The 15995-nt window shown below is 38.0% G+C and overlaps 1 protein-coding gene across 4 annotated transcripts in view; it reads left to right on the top strand.

Moving 5' to 3' along the window:
• The window catches only part of SLX4IP (SLX4 interacting protein), a 79274-nt gene that overhangs the window by 792 nt on the left and 62487 nt on the right, over positions 1-15995 (top strand). For all 4 annotated transcript variants that reach the window (XM_061364778.1, XM_061364777.1, XM_061364776.1 and 1 more), the window contains exons 2-3: positions 778-926; positions 5874-5922. In XM_061364778.1, coding sequence (XP_061220762.1) covers positions 5896-5922 — 27 coding nt within the window. In that variant the 5' untranslated portion in view covers positions 778-926; positions 5874-5895. The remainder of the gene's footprint in view (positions 1-777; positions 927-5873; positions 5923-15995) is intronic.

The raw sequence follows: 15995 nt of genomic DNA, 5'->3' as shown, positions 1-15995 counted from the left end.
CTCTATCCCCCCTATTCCTGCAATCGCTGTCAAGAATATCATGTCTTATATCCACATGTTAATGGATGGTTTGGTTTTAATTTTGTGTGTAGTTGCAAAGCTTGCAGCGGTAGTCAAAAGGCAAGTTTTTACTATCCAGTTTCCACACAGAAATTAACATTTTTAACATTTTACGGAACAGCTGAATGCAGTGTTAATTGAGCTGTTCTATGAAATTTACGAGGAAAAATAAATGCATTCAGCAGTGCAAAAAGATAATAGCCTGTAATAAGCACTCTGGTGTTTCCCCCGAATCTCTCATTCCTCTAGTTCTATGTAGTTGTGTGGTGAATGGGTAACGTTTTTGAAAGCGAGTTGTTGAAAGGTGAATTGGCGGTTCATGAATGAAGGGATGTGGACAACAATGAGGTAGAAATATACTAACTGTTTGGAAGAACAGTTTCCAAAGGTTGAGTGAAAGAATTGGAAACAGTGGGCCTAAAATTTCTGAAACTGCAGAATTGGAAGATTTTGATACGTCTCTTTATGATCTGTGTAAGTAGCTGAGTTACTTATCCCACACTGCTTATCCCAAGCTTTGGATCGGCTGTCAGAAACTGAGGAGTGTTGGGTCTGGGCTGGACAGTGTTTGACTCCAATACCCAAGGACTGAAAAGTTCTGAAAATTCTCCTTTATGTTGTGATAACTAATTTTGAAATACAAAAATACTTAATACTAACTTATTTTACAGAGTTCCTTAAAATTGACATTTGTGTTATTGTCTCTGCCTTTTTCAGCTGCCCACTTCACCCCACATGTGGTAACGACACCCAAATATATGCAGTGTGTGAACAGTTTGCTGCTGCTGTGTTAGTAGCAGTTTTCAGTTCCTCATTCCCACTGTGTTCCAAATTCCCTCACCACAGGAAGCTACTTCTTAGCTAAGGTAAGATGCTGTTCATCAGCTGGCAAAAAACACTTCAGCTCACTTTCTGGGAGGCCATGTTCCACTTCATGTCAAATTTAGGGAAGAAAGATATTTTGCCAAATTACTTACAAAGCACATCTCGCTCTAGCTGCAGGAAACCTATGTGTTTTAATTGTAGACCATGTTTTCTTGTATGGGCTCTATCAAAAATTTAGATGTTGAAATATTGCAAATACCATGTCAAGATTTTTATTTTTATTTTATATAGAAATACATAGAGTTTCTGTGAGGAGTTCTTCTGCCTTATTTGCTTCTTTTCATATTTCCTTATGTACAGTTTCCTTTAGATGTTTGCAACAGATATAGTATTCGATGAAACTGAGTCTTGTTATCAAATAGTAGCTATTGTAAGAGTTGTATTTCTTGTGGGTTTTGTTGTTTTTTCACCAGAGGAAATGGCAAAGTATTTTGGGTCTTGCTTTTTTCTCCTTGCACAATTAAAGGGAGGTTTTCCTACTTTTTTTATGTCTTAATATTGGGTACTTTTCCATTTCTGAGAGTTCAGTGACTTTCCTGGTGGTTCACACATTACGTGTATTCTTCTTGTTTATCTAAGGATTTGCTTACATTCATTCTGTCTGCTGCATTTCCTTTGTCTTATCTTTATGGTCAATCCAAAGAATAGGGCAGTTGGCAAGTTCCCAAAGTCACTTTACTCCCATGAAAAACAAATTAAACCCAAGGTAACTTCTCATATGTGTATTTTTCCCTTTTTTTCTTTTGTAAGTTGGATTTGGGCAGATTTCTGCCTGCCAACAGTACTTCTCATATCAATAGTAGCAGACTTGTAACAGTAGTATTCTGGTTGGTGAATTGTTATGAAAAAGATATTGGTGATGCCAGGATAAGTTAAGCTTATTCATCCGTGTGCTTTGTTCTCAAGCTGGACATGAGCGTTTGGAGAAGAGGTGATACTCTGGGATGTTTTGTTGCCACTCTCTTTACTATTGCTACTGTAAGGATTAATGATAAAACATTAGCAGTCTAAATATTGCTCTCAGATCCTGGGCCTGCAGCACCATAGTGAATTGTATGCCATATACAGCTCAAAAATTGCATACGATCTAGGTAAATTGTTTTCCTGGAAGCATGAGGCAAAGTACTTTGTGTTCTAACATATCCCAAGGTACGGGTAATTCTGTGAAAGTGGTAGGTTTATTCAATGTTGTCATTGCTGTCATAGGAGCTCTTAGTTGATGATGTGCTCCACAGCAGCTGTGTTTCTAATTACAGGTTTCCTAACTTCAGGCTATATTTCTAGCTGCTGGGAGAAGAGACTAGAGCATTTAACAGTCTCCTGCTTTTTGATGTTTCTTGCCACTGTTTTTTCTATTTTTTATTACTTCTTTTTCTTTTTTGTTGGGAGGAGGAGGTAGGGATAATTAGTAAAGTTTTAGATACAGCCTTTTATTAAAATTAAAAAGCTAATACAGAAATCCCTGAAATGCTGCCAAGACCTTTTGTTTTCAGATTCTGGTGAGTTGCACATGTCCAGGTCTTGTAGTGTTTCTAAAGGGCTGTGATAGATCTTGCAATTTGCTTTTTGCATGATGAGGTGGTTAGTCCATCCTTGGAGTTCTTGAACACTAGAAATACATAGAATCATAGAATAGTTTGGGTTGGAAAGGACCTTAAGATCATCCAGTTCCAACCCCCCTGCCATGGGCAGGGACACCTCACACTAAACCATGTCACTTAAGCCTCTGTCCAGCCTGGCCTTGAGCACCTCCAGGGATAGAGCATTCACAGCTTCCCTGGGCAACCCATTCCAGTACCTCACCACCATAACAGTAAAGAATTTCTTCCTTATATCCAATCTAAACTTCCTCTAAGTTTTAACCAGTTACCCCTTGTCCTGTCACTACAGTCTCTAATAAAGAGTTCCTCCCCACCATCCCTAGAGGCCCCTTCAAGACACTGGAAGGCTGCTATGTTTCCACGCACCCTTCTCTTCTCAAGGCTGAACAGCCCCAGCTTTCTCAGCCTGTCTTCATACAGGAGGTGCTCCAGTCCCCTGATCCTTCTCGTGACCTCCTCTGGACTTGTTCCAACAGATCCATGTCCTTTTTATGTTGAGGGCACTAGAACTGCACACAATACTCCAAGTGAGGTCTCACCAGAGCAGAATAAAGGGGCAGGATCACCTCCTTCAAACTGCTGGTAACGCTCCTTTTGATGCAGCCCAGGATAGGGTTGGCTTTCTGGGCTGTGAGCGCACACTGAAGCCGGCTCATGCTCATTTTCTCATCGACCAGCACCCCCAAGTCCTTCTTTGCAGGGCTGCTCTGAATCTCTTCTCAGCCAGTAGCTGTGCCTGGTATTGCTCTTACCCCAGGTATAGGACCTTGCACTTGGCATGGTTCAGACTTCATGAGGTTGGCATCAGCCCACCTCACAAGCATGTCAAGGTCCCTCTGGATGGCATTCCTTCCCTCCAGGGTATCAACCAAACCACACAGCTTGGTGTCATCGGCAAACTTGCTGAAGGCGCACTCAATTCCACTGTCCATGTCAGCGACAAAGGTGTTGAACAAGACCGGTCCCAGCACCATTCCCTGAGGACACCACTTGTTACTGGTCTCCAGCTGGACATCGAGCCATTGACAACAACTCTGTGCTTGCAGTCATCCATCCAGTTCTTTATCCACGGAGTGGTCCATCCGTCAAATTGATGTCTCTCCAATTTAGAGACAAGGATGTTGTGTGGGACAGTGTTGAATGCCCTGCACAAGTCCAGGTAGATGACATCAACTGCTCTACCGCTGTCCATCAGTTCTGCAGCCCCATCATAGAAGGCCACCAAATTGGTCAGGCAGGATTTCCCCTTGGTGAAGCCATGCTGGCTGTCACCAAGCACCTTGTTGTTTTTCATGTGCCTTCCAGGAGAATCTGCTCCAAGATTTTGCCAGGCACGGAGGTGAGACTGACTGGTCTGTAATTCCCTGGGTCATCCACTTTCCCCTTTTTGAAAATGGGGGTTATATTTCCCTTTTTCCAGTCATCGGGAACTTCACCTGACTGCCACAGTTTTTCAGTTATGATGGCCTGTGGCTTAGCAACTTCACTTGCCAGCTCCTTCAGGACCCATGGATGGATTTTGTCAGGTCCCATGGACTTGTGTATGTTCAGATTCTTAAGATGGTCTTGAATCAGATCTTCTCCTACAGTGGGCCTAAGGTCTTCTTTCTCACAGTTCCTGCATCTGCCTTCCAAGACTTGGGTCGTGTGGTCAGAGCATTAAACAGTGTACATCTTGTACATTGTTATAAGGAAGTCAGAACCGCACTTGATTTTCACCTGATGGCTGTCATATCCCTTTAACATCACTTCTGACTTAATTCTAGGATCTGCTGTTTCAAGAATTTCTGAGTTTTATCTCCTACTAAGATTCCTCTTACAGTGACTGTAGGGGTGCTTCTATAGATAAGCACCTTAGTACCTGATGGAATTGAAATGCGGTGTCCCAAGCGGTCCAGAACACTCTTCCTTACATTGTGTATCTTGAAATTACTGTTGGTAATGTTGACAGAATTTACTCTGAGATAGAGAAGTTTCCAGGGCTGTTTTGTGCAAGGGAGAATGGTAGTTGTATGGCACAAGGCATGGTATGCCAGCTCTCTCTGTGTGACTTCTATTTGAAAATCAGTTCTCTCCCTCTAACTTTCTGCTTACTGTTAACTGTGCAACTGATAAAAGCTCTAACTTTGAACTTTTTCAGAACATAGTTGAAACATTTTATTAACTGCATTAAACTTTATTTTCAGTAGTTACTTGCAGAATGGTTTTTATGTCAGACTCATTTTAACCTGGTTACAGTTACAACCAGTTTGCTTCTCACCCTTCACGATCCTTTTACTGTTTCTTACTGCTTGGATATTGGTACGATATAAAAAAAAAAATAAAATCACTGAAGTAGTTGGAAGTTTTCCTTGACCCAGTATATAGAATTGAGCCCTTGGTAGTTTCATGTTTTCTTACAGTTCTTTTGAAATCAGGGGTCTCAGTGTTTGGATATTTGGAAGGGAAGGACTGCACAGAAGTGTTTGTTTCTTTAGTTCAGAACGATTACTGTTGAATCTTAATATCAGAATTAAGCTGTGTAGTTGTAAAGTGGATCTTTATCTTGTTTTGCACTTTTTAAAAGTTTAAGTGTAGTGCCTGACAGAGACGCGTATCACCAGCCTGACTTGTAGCATGAAAGTCTGACAGCTCTATCTCAGTACTTCACAATAAGTTGTAGTACGCAGTGAGGAACTGTGTGTCTTTGTGCATTCTTAATATTTTCCTATGTCATCTGTTACAAAACTCACAAGGTTTGTATATCTTACCATGAGATTAATCCCTTAGGAAAAGGAAACTTTGGAGCGTGAAAGGCAGCTCTGAGTGTAGTTTCTGTTGCATGTTACCTGTTGCAGGCAGCAGCTACTGACACTTACTTTGTTTCTTGATTTTGAAGCTTGAGCTGTGATGTTTGGGTGGGTACATGTGCCAATATACTGAGACCCTTGCTCACCTGGTTTTCTGTTGAAGCCAAGGCTCTTCCTTGCCTGTTGCCACTGTTGCTATCTTGTGTGAAAATAAAATGTTACCGTCTTTTTTTTTTTAATTCCTGGGGTTTTGTAGGTATAATTTGGTACCATAGGGCCAATTCCATGTCTCTCTGAATCCCAGCCTTGTGCGGTTAGCAGGAAGGACTTTCATCAATTTAACCTAATTTTCTACCTTTTGACAAGTTAATCTTTAGCTACCATTTCTGTGGTAGTTAAGCCCAGCTGTTTCAGTGCTGTGACCAGAACTGGTGTCAGTTTGTGGGAAGAGAGGGGGAATAAAAAAGCTGCTAAAAACCTGTGATCTGGGTGGAGTCTTTCCTCTAGTACTGATCACTTTTAATTGGTGTTTTTACAGGACCAGTTTACACTGACCTGTCATGGCATCCAACAAGTTTGTCATTAAGGTAAAATGCATGTCATAGCTTTTATTACAAGAAAATCTGTTACACTGCTTAGAATGTGTGTATGTTTTAAAAGTTTATGATTAAGGGAAGCATCCTTCAGGCTTTGGCCATAGCATACTTTGTATCAGCTTTTCTCTGGTATTGGAAGCAAACTTTGTGAATTGCTGCTGTATTGTGGAAGAGTGCATCTGAAGTCAGCTGAAGATTAAAATCATGTTACTAAAATTGATCACTTGTGTAGTTTGAATTAGAAACTGCATGAATTTTTAGTAAAACACTATTTGCTACCTGAAATAAAATTTAGGATTGATTCTTCTCTTGCTGTAATCTCACAGTGTTATTTGTGTATGTCCCAGATAATCTAAGAGTTCTTGGTCTAAGGCACAGTAATGTTCTTCAACTGTTTATCACACTCAACTCTTTATTTGCATCTTTTTTGCCTCTTAGCCAGTTTTCAGGCAGTAGCTGTCTTGCATCCAGTAAAATTACATATAGTAAAATGACATTGCAATTTATTTTGCAAACAGCCTCTGACTTTTGGATATGTATTTGAAGAGCAATGCTTTTCAAAACACTCTGTAATGAACATAGCACTTCATAAATCTTCTAGCGTAACTATATCAGCTTACCAATAAACAAAACTAATTGTTCAGTAAAAATCGTGAACTTTCTCTTTAGGACCTTTTCTTTTGTTTCTGTGTTCTTGTATGTCTAGGGTAGTTTAGGTAATGCATATGTTTCAAAGTGATTAGCACACTACTATTCTCTCGAAAATGTGGTTTGTTTGTTTTTTTTTTTTTACAAGGGTTTTTTTTAACAGAATAGACTTTTTCCTCTGTGGAAGAAATTGGGGTTTTTGGAGGATGGCTACAAAACCCATCCTGACTGATCAGCTGTTGAAATTTGGTTTTGTGGGTAACCAACCTGTTCAGCAAGCAGACCAAGCAATTTTTGTGTGCTGTGTTCTTTTCCAAGTAAAACTGCTGCCATTTAGTGGGACAAGTGCTTTAATTTTTTTTTACACATGAGCATGATTGTCAACCTTAAATTGACAGTATCATGTCTGTACTATTCAGTGCTTCTGAATTGATAAAGGAGTTAGGAGAAACGCTGTTGATCTTGAGCATATTTTAGCAGATATCCTGAGTCTGTATGCCACTGATGTAGTCACAACAGGAGTTGAGGCTGAAGGTGTTGTTTTTTTTTCAGCTGAGAACTCATGATATCATAAATATTAATGTAAGTGCCCAAGAAAACAAGTGGTGTGAGTTTGAAGTATCTTCACTAGATAAAAAGCCTGAAGACACTTGGTTAATGACTTGCATAAATGAACCAGCTTGCTGGTTCAGCATAAACACTTGACTGGCATTCAGCATGTTCCCTGGCAATCACCAAGTAGTTTAACATCACTCACTGAGCAAATGGATAGGTTCTCACTGAGTATGCATTCGTAGGGAAGCAGTATTGCAGATGAACTTTTGAGAGTGCTAATGCGATAGAACTTTATTTGCTTTCTGGTAGGATTTAAGAAATGAGAGTAAGGTTTTGCATGTACTGCATGCTGAAAATTAGTTTTGCCTTGACTAAAACATATCAAATATGTAAATATGTGAAAAGCTGGTTGGAATTCACTTTGTGCATAGGTGTGTAGCATTTTGCGTGTTAGATCAGGGATTTTGTATGTTGCTTCTTCACATTCACTGGATTTGTGTTTAATGTGAATATTTCCTTTTTCAAGACTGTTCAATGTTCTCATACATTTTTCAAGGAAGATCCCTTTTCAGAAGCTTCTTCATTAAAAGGCAGAAAATAATTTCATCCCTCTGCAGGGGAAATATAGAAACCTTGTTAATTTAAGGTTCCTTGTGTTTGAAATTGCTAGGGGTATTTTACTGAGTTTGAAAAGGTTTAATTCATGCCTTGTATTTTACATTCTCTACTTTTAAGCTTTTAGATTTTGTAAGCATCTCTTGTGTTAATCTGTTTAGTAAGGAAGCAAAAAGTGAAGTTTATGGGTCTTTCAAGCCTTAACTGACGGGAACGTCAATGAGAGGGAAACGCCTATCGTGTTTGATGGCTTTGCCGCTTCAGAATGTTCAGAATGTGCCTCCGGTGTAATGGTCAGTTATTGTCAGTAGAGGGAGTAGTTGGCCTATTTTTGAAACGCGAGCCTAAGCGTGGTTTTATGGGCAATTAAGAGCTATTGAAATAAAATAATTGATGCAGTAAAATAGCTTTAAACCTTAATATGAAAACTGTAGTTAGGTCCTAAGCACACTTGCTTCACTTGCCAACTGGCTGGATGCCATAGTGTTGTGATACGCAATAGATAATATTTGATGCAAGTAAATTTGATCAGCAGTTTTCATTTTTGGGGGTATTGATACTTCATAAAGTTCTGGATGGTGAAATACCCCCGAATCTGGAAAATAAAGACATATGAATTTAATTAAGCTTTCTGTGTGTGTTGCTAAAATATTTTATTGCTGTTCTGAGAAATAAATCTTAACTTTAATTGGTGAGGCTTAAAGCAAAATCATGAGGTCTATATGGATTTGAAAAATAATATCGCTAGGGTCTTGTTTAAAACTTTGGACAAACTAGAAAGGATTGCTTTTCCAGAATTGTGTAAATTGACTTTATTCATGCCAAGTTGCAGAACTAAATATAGTATTTTTTATGGCTGTAATAGAAAAACTTCATTTACTGTTTTCTGCAGTTCTTTCATTTGCCAGATACTGAAGACTTTTAAGTTGTTACTGCGTTTCAATAGCTCCATGAAAAGGCAAGATTTTTTTTACTTTGCAGTTTTCTACTTTGAGAAATTAAGAGCTCTGTTCTGTCTCAGATTTGTAAGCATTTGCTAGCACATATCTTAGATTAAGATAATGTCAATGTTCCCTTTGTCATCTAGCACACTCTGCAATCTATTTGTCAGCAGTGTTGTTCCTTATCAGTTTAAATTATTGCATGCTGGAAGTGAATATGAAACATTTTGGTCCTTCCTACTTCAGACTTTCTGCTTTAAATTGAAAGTTCCTCTGAAGCAGCAAGCGTGTTTTTCTGTTTTATATTGGGAATTAAGTTGGAAGTACTGGAAATGATCGAACACAAAGATGACAGTATGGCTGTAACGTGGCCAGTTTTCCCCTTCATTTTCCTTGTGTTTGTATCTTTGATGTTTTTTTTATGTTGATGCATCTTAATGTAATCGTTAAGATACTGATTTATAACCAAGACATCTTAATATCTATCTTTACGTATCTTAGAATGCTTCATGCAAGAAAGTGCATAAAAAGAATGTTGATTATAGGCCCTAACAGTAGGTAGAAGGAAATGGAAAGATCATCTTCCTGTCACCCAGTATGCTAATGTGTACTTACAGTGCTCTATAGGTAATTTTAGTCTCTGTTCACAGATATGTAGAAGGTGTTACTGTCTTCTCTGTGGAGCAAGAAAATGAGCAGTTTATTTTGAAGGGGCCTTTTTTGCTATTTCCATGCATGTTTAATCATGTTAATGGATTTCTAATGCTAAAGCTTCACCATTTCTCTGGCTTTTCCATGCTTTCTTTTTTTTAGTTACTAGTTATAATGTAATATACCAATAGTATGTCAGAAATGATTTCTGTATCAGATAGGTCTGTTTGGATGGTGCTTACATGAATCTAAGTGGGTTAGACAGATTAAAGTTCACACTTCTGTGAAGTACGTGCACTGAATTAGCTGGTCAGTATTTGTGTTGATGTTTTGCCGTGTGAGAAGGTGGTGTGCTTATGCTTGCAAGTTGCTTGGAGAGAAGAAAAGCCTAGGGAGATGAGTAGGTTTTCTTGCCTATATTTTTTTATTTTCTTTGATCCCTTATGATGAGTAGTGGAATATAGTAAATGCATTTTACTGCTAAATGAAGTCCACAGGTACATGAAAGCAGTGCTTCCACTATTGATATTTATCCCTCTGACTTTCAACTCATTTCTCCTTCTGCTAGCACTTTAATCTCTCAACTCTTTATCCACTTATCATTTCCCTAGGATTGAAAATTAAGGAATATTGATTAAAATTACTTTTTCCTATGTTGTGTCTGCTCAGAGTTACTAGATTGATACTACAGATGCTTTTCTTACATACATAGCTTTGAACTCTCTAGCCTGAGAGTTAGATTTTTCTAGAGATTGCTTAAAATACCTAATAAATACAATATTTTCTGATGTCCCTTTCTTTTCCCTATTGAAAAACTGAGGTATTTGTATGTGAAATGGAGCAACCTGGTCTAGTGGAAGGTATCCATGCCCATGGCAGGGGGGTTGGAACTAGATGAGTTTTAAGGTCCCTTCCAACCCAAACCGTTCTGTGAAATTCCTGTAGTTGGAATATTCACAAATGTTTCAGTAGAAATGTGCTAATATTAGATGTTGCGCAATTAGGTAGAATTTGTACAAGTATCTAAAGTCTTAAAAGTAAGATACTGGTGTTCTCTAAGCTGATTAAAGGTTATTGAATTTTATGTGAACTGTGTATTTTTATATTTGCTTTTTTGGTCTTTGAAAGTGAAGAAATAGCTATATTAACCATTAAATAGTTATTTTCTGGAGATAGAGTTCTCCTAGACTGACATTGGTTAGAATAGCCAGGTTGGACGAGGCCTTGGGTTATATGGTTTAGAGCGAAGTGTCCCTGCCCATGGCAGGGGGGTTGGAACTTGATGATCTTAAGGTCCTTTCCAACCCTAACTAGTCTATGATTCTATGATTCTATAAATACAGGTGGTTGGAACTGTTATTACCAAATAGCATCATACGCTTCACTCAGCTGTGATGTTCATTCCTATTTGAATTATGATACTTCTCTGAAAGGGCTTAGAAGTTTTAAGGAGAAGATAAAAAGAGACTGTGGGGCAGGGGGAATATGATTTAAAATAGGAAGCAGAAAACAGTAATAATGGATGAAGGGACACCTATTTAGTTCTGTTTCTTAACTCTGCATTTAATTCCCAATTTCATGGGACCAGATATGGGGTGATTAAAGTGATGAGTAAATAAGTTCCAGAAGAAATAAAAGGGGGGTGGGGGGGGGGGAATTAAGTACACAATCTAATTCAAAACCTCCTGGAGTCAATGGAAATTTCCTCACTGACCTCAGGATTAATTTTCAAGCCTAGGGAAATGATGAGTGGATGAAGAGTTGAGAAATTAAAGTGTTAGCGAAAGGCGAAATAGGAAGCCGGGGGATAAACATCAATAGTGGAAACACTGCTTTCATGGGGATCACTTCAAATGAGGAATAGAAGGATGGTTCAACTTGCATTAATTTTTTTGGTAATTCAGATAAATCAGATTAGTTTTAAAAATAACAGTAGTGCCAGATAATTAGTTTTTTGCTAACTGTGAGCATTATACAACTGTGGCAGAGATATGGCATTCTAAATACACACCAAACCAAGTGATACTGTTTTAATATGTAATTGGTTCAAAGATGTCATCTCTATGATATTTACCATGTGCTTCATTTCTAACCAGAACCACCGTATTTTACATCTCCACGGTTCTTTTTCTTGGAGATCTTGGTGCCACTGCCTGCTTGACCCCTGAGTCCAGCAGTTAAGGAGGGAAAGGGTGGGAAACTTAGAAGCACACTTCAATCTCTAGGGTTCCAGCAAAACATCAGGGCTTAGCAGAGGTGCTGCTTGGGATCACTGGATGTCTTTAGGTCCTGGGTTAGGCTTCCGCTTGCCACTGTAGGTGAGATTCTTCATCTCTTTCCCGTGAGTTCAAATGGAGGTTAGTAGGCTGGGAGGTAAAGGGATCCACATTTCATATACTACCTGGTGATGGTGTGTATAAACTTAGTATCATGAAAACTTATTACAAAAGTTTAGTATTGTTTTGTGTGGCCTCTACCCGCCTTAAGCATTGTGGATTGTAATGTGGAAGTTATCTTAGTATCTGATATATGGGTGTGTTCTTACTGGACTGGAGTAAAAGGGAGAAGAGAGATTGACAACACGTTTTTATTCTTTCCTTTGTTCCATCTATGTAGTTCACAACTTCCTTAAAAGGCGTCTATTTTTAAAAGCAAAACTATAGCTCAGCTTCAATTTTCAAATAAAAGCTTAGCTTCTGGACATTTATGTTCCCTGCAGCACTTAGTCAGCCATGACTTTGCACTCTTTCTTGACTCAATAGCCAAACTTTTCTGTAAATGATGGTGCCACAGGACATGGCACTCTATTTTGGTATTCTGCTTCAGTCATTATGAAGCATGAGCATGGATGATGCTCAGCTATTGTGAAAATCTTTTAAACTGCTGATAAAATGATGACTCATGGTCACCTGATGAAAACAGATTCATTACCATGACTTCAGGAACTTTAGATCCAGTGTGTTTCACTTCCCACACTAGGTCTAAAAGGGATGATGATGCAGTTATTTTCTAACAGTTGACAGCTGCTCAACTAAGCTGGGATAGTGTTGTTGACAAAAAGCATAAATTCAACACTTTATTAATAATAATTTAAGGAACTAAAAATCTGTCTGAGCTGTGAAGAAGTCAACAATATTATTTGCAGTGTTAACTTGGAGAGTTTTCTAATCAAATTAGACATTTTAGATTTCATTTACCACTCCTCAGTTAAGTTCATTTTACAGTGGATCTGACCCAAACCTCACTGAAGTCAGTGGGATTTGGATCAGAGCCTGTAGGAGTTTATTGGTACCACATTGTAGCTTAACTAAGGACATACTAATTTACTTCACAAACAGCCTTTCTCAGTTCAGTTTATCTGTCATTTTTTAAGTGCAGCCTGTTTGTCTATAAAGTCAATGTCTCAAGAAGTTAGGTTGGAAAAACAGTGAGAAATGATACAGCCAAATAATAAAATCAGTTTTAATTCCAATATGAAGAGAGGAAGAAATAAAAGGTAGAAACAAGATAGATTTCTTAAATGCTATAGTATTAGTCATACAAACTAATGGTATTGGAGAGGCAAGTAAGATTTAGGAAAGAAATTTAGTCATATCAGAAACACATTTGAAAAACAAGCTACAGTACGCAGTGAAGTGATACCTCAATTGACAAATAAGAACAAGCCCATAGGTTCAGTTATTGATGCAAAGAAATGATAAGTGAAGGTACATTTGGCCCAAGCTGTGGTGTCTGTACCTTTGCACATCAAACTAACCTACTTTTACTTCCCTGCTCCATGGAATGCTGTATTTTTAATAAGACCTACATAAAAGACAGCTCTGCCTTTTGGTATTTCTGGCTGATAAATTTTCACTTATTAAAGTGGTCTTGATCAGGTGCAGACATTTTTCAACCAAAATACTGCCTTCAGCGATTTCAGTGGTTCAGGATGATCTCTTCCCCCTGGCTGTGTACACTTTTCTAGAGAAGTATGGTCCCTTTAGGAAGCCTTAAGAGCAAGTGTTATCTTTCTTGGTTTTGTACTGTGTTTTGTAGCTTCACTGAGGCTTCTTTGCTGTTTCTGCTACCTGTACAGTTTGCAGACAAATCCTCTTGTAGGAAATCCTCAATCTACAAGCTTCAGTAAAATAAAGATTTTATCCCTTTTTCTGTGTAACTTGTCACATACACATTAAATAGCACATTGCATCAAATACTTGTTGAAGAACAGTTGTTAGTCTTGAGGTAGAGTGAGGAAAAGAGCAGAAGTAAGGAAGAATGGCAAGTGGTTTCCTCATGAGAAAATGTGGCATAGCCACAGAACATTTTCTCAGCATCTTCATATTGTTAACAACTGAGGTTTAAGCATATCCATAAAGGTACTTCAAGAACTCTATCCTCATGTTACTCCAAAAACTTGTACAATAAATAAGCAAAGCTAAGCACTGTTCAGTGTGCAAGGTCCTCTTTGCAAAGCCCTGCTTAGTTTCCAGGAAGTAGTGAGGTGTCTGGCATATCTGACATCACTCAACTGGTGAAACAATAGTTTATATAAGATACAGTTAAATACAGCCTTTCAAGTTCAAGCCAATATTCTCCTATTTTAAACTCAGAGGGTCGTCTTTATGCGTTGACTATACCAGTGATTTAATAGCTTGCATAATTAACCAAATACACATGGTTGTGGTTTATCCTGCTTTGTATCACACAGATAAAGGCTGATAGAAGTGTATAGCTCTGAACGTAAAATATTTGCTGAACTAGAGGGTTGGGAAAGAGCTAAGTCTTGGGCCATTACGGAGGATCTGTTCAATGCCAAGATACTAGGATTTGACAGCTGTCGGGGTCATGCAGTATATAACTTTCCTGTTTTTATTTTGACATTCCTGTAGTAAAAACATGGGAAGGAGAATAATATAAGTAGTGTGCTTTTTGCCATAATAAGGAAATCTTCAGTAGTTTAAAACAAGGTTATAAAGAAGTATTCCCTTTGTGGTATTGTCTGTAAGCCTTTGGGTCTTATTTTGTTGGGGCTTGAACTGTTACATGGTTGCAATAATTGTCTTGGGGAATTTGCAAACGTTTTAGAGGAGGGGAGTAAGTCTGACACATCAAAAATTGAAAATGAAGTTCAGGACTTTAAAAAGCAATCAAATACAAACATATTCTCACCTCAGACAAATGTGAGTATTGAGTGCTTGCAGTGTAATATGAAATAGACTGAATAGTAGCGAATGATGGTTAAACTATCACTGGCTTCCATTGGCGTCCCAGCAGAGAGAAATCTTACAGGAATATCTAGAATAAAAGAACAGCATTGCTTTATTGATTTCTTCAGAAAATTGTTAAAATTTGTCATTAGTTTTAAATCTTGATGTATCTTTTTTCATATTTCAGGTAATTGAATATTTTATTTTACTTTATTGTTTGGTGAAAACTATATGATAGGGTGGCTAGACATGGCTTAAAAAACATCGAAAATTTCTCTTTACCTATATCCTTTCATCCTAATGATTCTCAGGAACTGTGAGTTGATTTGTAGAATATCTGGAGGATACAGCTGGGAGTGCTTGCTGGTTGTGAACTCGAAAGAGATTTGATTATGGATGCCCAGCATATTCTATGTGGTTCAGAAATTACTTTGCTATTTGAAGCCATTTTCTGTATGTCTGTTAGAGATGGTTCGTATGCCGTTGAATCTATAAAGTATTATAAATTCCATTGATGATCATAGACTGTTAAAACATAATAGAAAGCTTGTTCTTCACAGTGGACTATCAATTCAAAACTATTTTAGAAGGTAAATATACTTTTCTAATTACCAGCAGCATTGCTTGTTATGTTCCTTGGAGACCCGCATGTAAGCAGAGCCTTGCCTCACATTCTGTTGCTCTGCCAATTTGGTGTTCCTCCCTTACACAGAGATAGCAGGAATAGTAGATTGTCAAGCACTTCAGCTTTTTCTTATTAAGAAATAAAGTGGGAGAACATCACTACCACCATTAACTCTCAGTAGCTGTTGGCTCTTCTGTGAACCTTTTTGAAATGATGCCTAAATAGTAATACAGAGTTATGCCTACTCTTCAGAGAGTACAGATGTTCCTGGAATAATGTTTTCTTGTGTCTTCCTTCTGAGTATTTCTATTCCATGTATGAAGTGATTGTGTTCTTAACACCAGACTTAATCTACATAGATTCTAGTGACATTAAATTGATGCAAATGGTATTTAATGGTAATGGTGCTCACTCGCCGTGAACATCTACTTTACAGTAATGCACAAATCAAAATCTTCTCTGCTGCTGATGGCTGTCATCATACGGGTACTTGATTTTTTTAAATACTACTTCCTTCTAAATGTTTGGATTGCCATGCAGATTTGGTGGTTAGACCCTGATGAGCAAGTGACATGCTTGTTTCTCTAACCTGATCATCTGCAAATCATTTCAGTGATCCTCAAGACCTTTAGATGACTAGTTCCCTTGTCTTTTCAATTATAGTATGTATCTCTTCAAATAGTCAGTATGCTGCCTGTTTAAATGTTCTAGTAGTAAGACATTAATCCAAATTCTCAAAATACGATGTAGTTTAAATGTGGTGCTATCTACTATCTTGCTATATACTACTATACAGAAAGGGTTTTTCAGATGGTGGTTTTGTTGTATGCTGTGTAA

The sequence above is a fragment of the Neopsephotus bourkii genome, unplaced genomic scaffold, assembly GCF_033783945.1.
Source record: "Neopsephotus bourkii isolate Nb327-2 ecotype Australia unplaced genomic scaffold, CSIRO-AGI_Nbou_v1 NB_1250, whole genome shotgun sequence".
Taxonomy (NCBI): Eukaryota; Metazoa; Chordata; class Aves; order Psittaciformes; family Psittacidae; genus Neopsephotus; species Neopsephotus bourkii.
Note: the sequence above shows the minus strand (reverse complement) of the source record. Positions and strands in the feature narration are given on the sequence as shown.